We start from the raw sequence: 9,525 nt of genomic DNA, 5'->3' as shown, positions 1-9,525 counted from the left end.
ACATATATGCCGTGACTTGGTACATTGCAACAACTTGGTTATATGTCTTGGTTTCCATGTTTTGCTGGTGATTTTACAAGTTCTATTGATACAGACCATTTGTACTTGTTTCAACATCGCTTTTTAGTTTGAGTTTTAAATGCTTATATATTGCAAATATTAATTTGGTGCACTGTATCCCCAAAATACATTATTGATTTAATCTTTCTTTTCATATTGCAGAGACAAAGTATTAGAATGGCATAAAATATGGCCCAGTTCTACTACAAAAGAAGCGTTAATGCTCCCTACAGAGATCGTATTCCTCTTCGTATTGTACGGGCGGAATCTGAACTGTCTCATTCAGAGAAAGCCTATCTGAACGCCGTGGAGAAAGGAGATTATGCCAGTGTAAAGAAAGCTTTGGAGGAAGCAGAAATTTATTTCAAGATCAATATTAATTGCATTGATCCCCTGGGAAGAACTGCACTACTTATTGCAATTGAAAATGAGAACCTTGAGCTCATTGAGCTGCTCTTAAGTTTTAATGTATATGTGGGAGACGCTCTGTTGCATGCCATACGAAAGGAGGTAGTTGGTGCTGTGGAGCTGCTCTTAAACCACAAGAAGCCCAGTGGGGAGAAACAGGTATGTGCAGGATTTTCTCTAGGTTTGCAGTCTACTCTAATGAAAATGATTGTGCAAAGGGAGTAAGCAAAAAGAAAAACAAAACCAACTATCATCCTTGCACATAAGTATTTAAAATAAAAAAATCAATGACTTTGATTCTGTATGCATTGTATTCATTTGTGTTTAGACATCACAGAATCATAGAATAGTTTGGGTCAGAACAGACATTGAAAGATCATTTAGTCCAACCTCCCTGCCATGGACAGGGACATCTTTCACTAGACCATGTTGCACAAAGCCCCATCCAACCTGGCCTTGAACACTTCCAGCAATGGGGCATCCACAACTTCTTTGGGCAACCTGTTCCAGTGCCTCACCACCCTCATTGTAAAAAACTGTCTTCCTTCTGTCCAATCTAAAGCTGCGCTCTTCCAGTTTACAAGTGCTGCCCCTTGTCCGGTCACTGCAGGCCTTGGTTCTCTCTTTTTCATAAGCCCTCTGTATATAATAAGAGGCTGCCATAAGGTCTCACTGGAGCCTTCTCTTCTTCAGGCTGAACAACCCCAACTCTCTCAGCCTGTCCTCACAGGAGAGGTGCTCCAGCCCTCTGATCATTTCTTGTGGCCCTCCTCTGAACCCACTCCAACAGGTCCATGTCTTTGCTTGTGCTGAGGGCCCCAGAGCCGGATGCAGTACTCCAGGTGGGGTCTCATGAGCGCAGAGTACAGGGGGAAATCACCTCCCTCGAGCTGCTGGCCACACTTCTTGCTGTACAGCCTAGGATACAGTTGACTTTCTGGGCTGCAAATGCCCATTTCCAGTTTATGTCCAATTTTTCATCCACCAGTATCCCCAAGTCCTGCTTGGCAGGGCTGCTTCTCTCAATCCCTTCATCCCCCAGCCTGTATTGGTACCGGGGCTTGCCCTGAGCCATGTACAGAACTTTGTACTTGGCCTTGTTGAACTTCATAGGTTCACATGGTGCCCCCTTCTCAGACCTGTCAAGGTCATATCTGTCATTCAGTCAAATCTTCACAGGCCCACAAGGCTTATCAGTTTAATGTAGTTAGGTCACATGAGATCTAGTTTCCAATAAGAAAGGGTAAAAACATCCTGCATCCTTCTTACCCCCAGCCTGAATAGCAAGGTTTTCCACTGACAGCTGAGGGAATTGTTAACTGCCTTCTGTATAAAGCCAGAATTGGGTTCACATTTAACTGATCATGCACAAAACACCCTTCTTGGAAGTACGCGCAGTAATAAAAGTTATACTTCTTCAAGTTAGAGCTTCACGTCCGTTATAAACTCAGGAAAATCTAGAAGCTGATAAAACAATTAGGTTCTGCATGTGAGACCTCTTGTATGGTAACATTAAGATCTCCTTAACAGTCAGCTCTTCCATAGTCTAATTACTTTTCAAGTTATGTCAGATGAGTTTTAGATTAGATATTATGAAAAATGTTTTCACTGAAAGGGTTATTAAACATTGGAATAGGCTCCCCAGGGAGGTGGTGAATTCGCCATTCCTGGAGGTGTTTATAAAAAGGGTAGACGTGGTACCTGGGGACATGGTTTAGAAGGGGTTTTGTCAGGGTAGGTTAATGGTTGGACTTGATGATCTTAAAGGTCCCTTCCAACCTCAGCAATTCTGTGATTCTAATTATTCCTGCAGATATTTGTGGGAAATCATTCATCATTCAAAGATGCAAATCATTCCAAAGAGAATAATAGTGGTAAGATGTGGTCCATTTGAATTAATTATGAAACTCCCTTTAAAGTCAATGAAGGTTTCAACCCCTTCCTGTGGAGGTCACCATTGCCCAACTTAGCAAGGCAACACTGAGAGACACGACCCAATTAATCAGAACTTCAGCCCTATCTCTAGTAGTCATCCGTCGTATAAAGTACAGCAAAGAAGGTACAAACTCCTCTCACTTTCTCTCTTTCTTCTCTCAAAGGAAAAAAAACATTACATACAGTCTTATTCATGATGAATGTGATACCTACTGTGCTTCCCCTCGCACCACCTTGAGACATGCCCAGGGCAGGGGGTTGGAACTAAATGATCCTTAAGGTCCCTTCCAACCCAAACCATTCTGTGAGTCTATGATTCTGTGTCTAGGAGGTAGCTAGCCTCTTGCATATCCTTCTCTGTTTAAGAAACTAGAGGAGACAGGATAACATAGACCATAAATTCTGATATTCCTAGGACTCTTCCAGGAAGAAAAAGCTTAACAATAGTTACAATGCTGTATTTTCATCTATTTCAATTTTCATGTATTATAGGTACTGTATTAATGTATTTCAATGAATAGTATGTTAAAATGATTACAGCCCTTTCACAGATAATGCATACAATATACTTTAATTACGGTATAATGTACTTGCTATGGATAGAATTGCAGATAATAGCTAAAGAGTATAATTTTTGCTGATGAAATAACATGAATTCTATGCTTTTTTTGTTATGGAAAGAAGAAATATAGTAGGTACAAATGCATGTGTCTGCCTTCTCTTCTAGAAAGCAAAAGCAGAGCTCCTTTATAATGACAACAGATTTCTGTCAGAGAAAGGGAAGAAAACTAAATTCACTTTATGTTTGGCTTGTTTCATTATTTCTGAACTGATAGTGCAGATGAGAACTCAATGTATGGGAATTTCCCAGTGCAATATACCAGGACCCGGAAGGCTCAGTGCACAGCCCTGGGCCAAGCCAGTTAACCCACCTGGGTCTCCATTCTCCAGCCTCTGTAGTGGAAGTTGCCGTTTGCAGAGTGGAGTTCATCTCACCTGATGGTAGCCATCCAAAGCTGCGTCTCATCTGTGATCTGGCTGCCTGGGCTCCCCTTGCCAATGGAGAAAAAAGGAGATCCCTGGAGAGCAACTCATGCTGTCTTTCTTAATTACTTGTCTTAAGATGCCGTAAACCACTTCTTGGACTAGCTAGTGTCTACAAATTTACCTTACACTAGATGCCTACATTTTAGGCTTTTCTTTAGATTTTCAGGACTACATTTTGGTATGTGCCACAGCTACTGTAACAGAAACACTTGAATACAAATAGTAAAACTTGGTTTAGGTGAGCTTCATGCTATAGCAGACAAAAGCTGCCTTTTTGGGTGCATACTACAATGTTAAATTAGCCACAAACTGCTTTGCTCCAAACTAGAGGTTAGCTGCCTTGGCTGGAGCTTAAGCATGTTGTTTCAGTGCCAGACTCCACTGCTGGCTGGCATGAAGAGTTCTGGTTCTCTTTCTCTTCTTTGGCTTCCCTGGTTGCACTTGCTGAGGGTCTTCCCATTACTGTGAAGCATGAAGAATAATCACGAGTCATTTGAACAGAGACATCTCCTGTTGTGTCTGTACAAGGCTAGGCTTGCCCATTGCAAATGCAAATATTACTTGCGAGCCAGTGCTTGCAAAAAATGGTCTTTAAACAAGTAGATAATTTACACGTCCATGCTGTTGTTTGCACGAGGGACCCCAACAACCGTTCAGCTTCTATGGACATCATATGTGTAGATAATCACATTGGTTCATTTTTAGGAACAGATCACGCTGAAGAGAATGTGAATGTGGATTACATTTTTTGCAGTAATGCTGCAATGAAGCAGATACAATTGTGTATATTTAATATAATCAAAAGTACCTGCTGGCTGAAAAATCATTACAGTAGACTAAAGATATAAAATCTGAATGCTTAGAATTATATACTAAAATTTATATTTTCAGTGTTTAGACAGAAAGATACTTCTTTCCCCTGGAGAATCAAGTTCCTTTTGAAACTATTTCAAACTACAACTTGACTTTTTTTAACTACAACTTGACTTTTTTGATTACTTTTATTTGTAAACATTTGCCGTATTATTGAGATGGTGATTCATTTTCAGACTCTCTGCTAATGATAATATGGTATCTTTGCCTGTTTGGTTTTCCTTCTTTGTGTAAAGCTAGTCATGTCTGGTAAAATCCTGGCCCCTTGAAGTTACTGGAAGTTTTGCCCTTGATTCAGTGAGGTCAAGATTTCACCCTTCTGCTCTTTTTTTTTTTTTTTTTTTTTTTTTCCACTGATGAGAAGTTATTCGCAGAGGAGGCAGATAATAGGGAATAATAGAAATGCTAAATACTGCCAAGCTCAAGAAACAGTTTAGATTCACAAATATTTAATTAGTGATGAAAGTTATGAATGTTCAAATGCAGAAAAAAACTGATATGATTCATGATTTACAAGTGAATGTATTAGGTCTCACCATTTTTTATGTTAACGAGATAATATACTATGTATGATGCATAGGTAATTTCAGCTTCACCCTCACACAATAATATAATTATATTTGTAAAACGAAAGAATTTTTAAACATAGGATTTCCTGCATAATTCAAGAGCTCATTGAGAATTTCAGAAAGCCAGAAAAAAAAGTCCTTTTGTATCAACAGAAAGCTACAGTTCTTCAGGACAAATGAAATGTATCTTTTGAAAGAATTGATTTTTCTCCAAAATTTAGTTCTTCAAACATTTAAATCTTTAAAAATAAAAGGGGAAAATATAAAAATATAATTATTCTGACCAAGAATCAATGCATTTAGTTAAAATAATACATTTTTTGCATTTTTTGAAAAGTTTTCCAACCAATATCTTCAAAATTAGGAAATACTACTGAATCTTACTCTGTAATACATCCTCCTCAAAAAAAACCAACCAACCCAAAAAAACAAACAAAACCAAAACCCAACAGTGAGATCTTGTTAATGTAAACTCTCTGATCTACTGTCCACTCAGCTATTGAGCTCTACCTAATATCCATACATAATGTGCTTTCCATTTCAAAGACAGCATGGGTTACAGTTGAAGGTGATTATCAATATATGGATACATCTGGTGCCACCTGGTGACTACAGATGAGGCATGTGTGTTTAACAGCTTTGAATTGTATTTGACTCCTTCTGTTACTCTGCAAGTGAGTTTTTTGTGGTATACATTAATACAACTCAGGAAAAGGTTATTTTGTCAGTTGCGTTATATTTTCTACACTTTTTTTTAGCTGTACCAACTGCTAGAGCACATGTAAAAGAGGATAACACAAATTAAGGTGAATGAGTTGAGGAAACTTGTCCTAGTACTTTTAAATTACCAGTTCTTCAAAGCCATATGTCCTGAATTATCTGCCAAGTCACTTTTTGCTTACCCTGATGGATAGTTGAATGCCAAATTAAGAGGGAAAAAAAAAAAAAGCTGTTCTTTAAAATGTAGTATCTGCAGAAAATGTTTTTATCTTGTTAAATTGCATGCAGCATCCACAGATGGGATGGGGGTTAGGTAGCATAAAAACATGAGTAGAATACCTTTATCTAAGTCACAGCATGGTCTCCTGCTTGAGGAACAACCCAGGCATCGATCTCTAGCTGGGTGGTTGACCATCTAGATATGTATGAAGAGGGAGGGAAGACTGAAGCAGAGGAGCAGAGGTGTAGCTGTCTTCTAAGGATGCTACAAAGCATATAAGTGAAGCTGAAGTCTCAGTTATTAAACTGGAATCTGCGTAGCATTGTATTAGCTGACAGTCTAGATTTAGGGCATGGGAACCTGACTGCAATGCTTACAGGCATTGCCTGGCTAGCAAAGGCACATGGTAGTGCTCTTGTGCCTCTCTGTTCGCTATTAGATGTCGATCTTATGATAGCGTGGGTATTTTTATAGGTGAACACCCCAGGGACGCTTTTTTGCAGATGTCTAAAAAAAAAGTACTATGCTGATGCCAGACTGGCATTTGCAAACATAAGGGAATTGCTAGGGAAGGGACAACTTTAGGACAGGGAGGCAAGTGATGACAGTGATATGTCCCTGGTTCATTCCTTCTGTGGTGTGGAAGTCAATGAATGTGAAAACGCTGCTGGGGACAGAGGGAGTGTCATGGTAAGTAGGTGGAAGCTGGCTGGCTCCAGCCCCTACGGCTTTCCTCCAGTCAGTTTGGAACTGAAAAATCAGTAGCCATGAAGTCAGTTTTGGAGGTAAATATCCTATGTAGCACATTACTCAGTCTGTGGGTGCTTTGGATGCACAGATCAAACGTCACCATCTTCCCAAGAGGTGCTGGTGTCCTCAGTGAGACTTATATCCCTATATCCCGGCCGCTGTCCAGACAGTTTTCTCTATTAACAGGAAGATCTTTCTACCTGTAGTGAATAAATTCCTTGTACATCATCTCTGCATTTCCAGGGTGTCCTGGCAGGGTATATGATATCTAATTTTTTCTCATCTCTTGTTTGGTCAACATTAGCAGAACAGGCAATGCGTAAGAGTAAGTGCATACTTTCTGATGCCCTGGCTTAGGAAACCTTTGTAAGAATTGCTTCAGTTAACTCCACCTCGGCAAAAATGCTGTGAAATGTGCATTTCATTTCCTGAAGGGGAGCCAGAAGGTCTTTGGGATCAGCTTGACTCCTCTCTGGTTTTTTTGTGCTGTGCTGTCACACCGTGTACAGAGAAAATAAAAAATTGCTGGAATTAGGGAGCTGAAAAGAGACCATACCCACCTCCTGTACCTTTCATAGCTTGTTCACTCCCCTGGGACAACCAGTAAGGTCACATCATGAACTCCTTTATAAAAAAATCCCTGTCTTCTACTTGTGGTGCTAACAAATGTTATACATGTGGAATTTCTCCGTCTCATACTTGCAACCTCTATTTCTGCTGCTTGCTCACCACCACAGACTCAGTCACAGTCCCTGCCGGTCAAAGTCAAACCAGGAAGCCAGCCATCAGCTTCTTCAATGTGGACTTCAAACACTGTTGGCCTCTGAAAATACACATCCATGGCACAGACACTTTTGTTTCATCAGTTTTCCTGCATTTTCCTGGTGGTGTCTCAAAGGGATGAGAAAGGATAAGTTCAATGCATTGCCGAATTATTGGGGAAAAATAGCATTTATTAGAACAGACAAAACCCAAATGTCCAAAACTTAAAAGCTACAGATAGACATTTCTGAAGGACTGAAAGAGATGCAGCATATTCCTTGGTGAAGAGCCTATTGCCCGTGGGTACCAGAGACAGAGTAAAAAGAGCATGTGGTTAGGACGTGGTAGAAGATATTGATACCTGAATTAGCATCTTACCACCCTCATGATTTTTTACTGCTTTTTCGAGGTTAGAAATTAGTTAAGATGGGATTGGACTAGATGATCTTTAAGGGTCCCTTCCAACCCAAAGCATTCTATGATGCTATGATGCAAAGATGGATATGATCATAGCAGGGATTGCCAATGCCACCTGGTTACAGTGGACCTGGAAATGTCGACCGACCCCACAGTAAGACATATTCACTTTGCATAATCCTCTTCTGCCACTTCAATTCTCCCCATAATTCCTGTGCTTTTATAAACCTGGTTAGCTACCATTTGGGTTGCACTCAGAGCTATGGATTCAAGTTTCTGATTTCACTGCCAGGTTCTGAGTCTCCCTCAGGAAAAGCATAAGGATAGTTACTGTTTCCTCACCAGACAGCTGGTAAGCAACCCTTCTTCATCAATATTTAGGGGCCTCTTCAGTAGCCTCTGTGGTCATGGTAGGCTTTACAACTGGGATATTCCTGAGTAGCTGGGTAAATGTGATAGTATCTTTTAGCCTTTATCTCTGAGGAAAAGGACCGAAATGAAAGAGGTGAAAAGTTCAATGTAGGGTTAAGGACAGCAAGCTGTGATTTTATGCTTTTATGTTATAAGGAAAACGGCATTTGGAAGAGATCGGTGAGTTAGGAAGTGGTATGTAAGAAGAGAGCACCAATTTACACACCAGATGTGAATCCAGGAATCTAAACCAGCCATAAAGATCCTCATGATGCTGTATGCCACATGCACAATGCTTGCCATGGACATTTTAGCCATGTGTGAACAAGAGGATCCAGGACATTTTGGAGTTCCCGGGTCCCAGGTTGTGTGATGGTAGCATCTTCTCCCAGGCACCAGTCCATCATGCCACATCTGGGTGTTGAAAGAACTAGCAGAAAGCTGCAGGGAGGTCTGACCAGCTTCCTGATCTGGATGACAGGGAGACCATCACCTCAGAGCTTGCTCTGGCATTTATGTGCTACTCAGTGTGTTAGCAGCCACTGTGAACTCTTAGGAAGAGTTATCCAGGTGGATCAGTAGGGAAGCTTACTATCTTGGGACTTTTTGAAGGTGGGAGAGAAAGAACCTTATTGTGCTGTGACAAGCTAAAGTTATATTTTATAAATCTTCATGCATTTAGCTGATTGGTAATTATTTGGAGTGGGGGAAGTCAGAAGAGAAGAGGAGGTATTGACAATATGAGTTGTCTTTCACTTGAATCTACTGCATGCAGTTCTGATCAGAATAAACAATGAAAGGTCTTATACCAAAACGTGTCTCAACATCTAATTTTTTTTTAGCATTGTTGCCATGTAGTTTTGGAGAGAATGAAAGGATGTATGAGAAGAGCCAGGAGGAGGGAATGGTCCTGTGTGAGGTTATGTCAAGGATGTTGTACAGTATAGTTTCTAGGCCACTGGGGCAGGCTGCTACGTGGAAGTTCAGGCACTTACCTAAACTGTCTGGGAAGGGACACAGACAGCAAGACTAGACAGCTTTGTAGGCAAAGTGCCTTCAGTCTGGCAGCATTCCCAGAAATAGATAAAAAGTCTAAAGGTGAAAAGTCAGGAAACAGCATGAAAGCAGCACAGAGCCTAAAGAGTCATTTTCTGTTCCTGACAGCCTAGATTCTGCACTTCTGACAGAGCTCCTATAAGGTCTGACAGAGCTTCTGTCTCTTAGGAAATTCCCCACGTGTGGCCTCATCACCCTTTCTTGTCTCTTAGTATCTTCTTACTTCCTGAAATTGCCCTTTGAGGAGTCCCAGCATCCTGAAATGAAGTCAGTGTTCTCTGAAGCTGCGCTTATAGC

General features: G+C 40.6%; 1 protein-coding gene across 1 annotated transcript in view; it reads left to right on the top strand.

Moving 5' to 3' along the window:
* Window positions 1–222: 222 nt before the first annotated feature.
* Window positions 223–9,525, top strand: part of TRPC4 (transient receptor potential cation channel, subfamily C, member 4) — a 99,478-nt gene continuing 90,175 nt past the window's right edge. The window contains exon 1 of the mRNA XM_009888415.1: window positions 223–627. Within this exon, the coding sequence (XP_009886717.1) occupies window positions 250–627 (378 nt within the window). The 5' untranslated portion in view covers window positions 223–249. The remainder of the gene's footprint in view (window positions 628–9,525) is intronic.

Source organism: Charadrius vociferus, unplaced genomic scaffold, assembly GCF_000708025.1.
Source record: "Charadrius vociferus isolate BGI_N301 unplaced genomic scaffold, ASM70802v2 scaffold16, whole genome shotgun sequence".
Taxonomy (NCBI): Eukaryota; Metazoa; Chordata; class Aves; order Charadriiformes; family Charadriidae; genus Charadrius; species Charadrius vociferus.
Note: the sequence above shows the minus strand (reverse complement) of the source record. Positions and strands in the feature narration are given on the sequence as shown.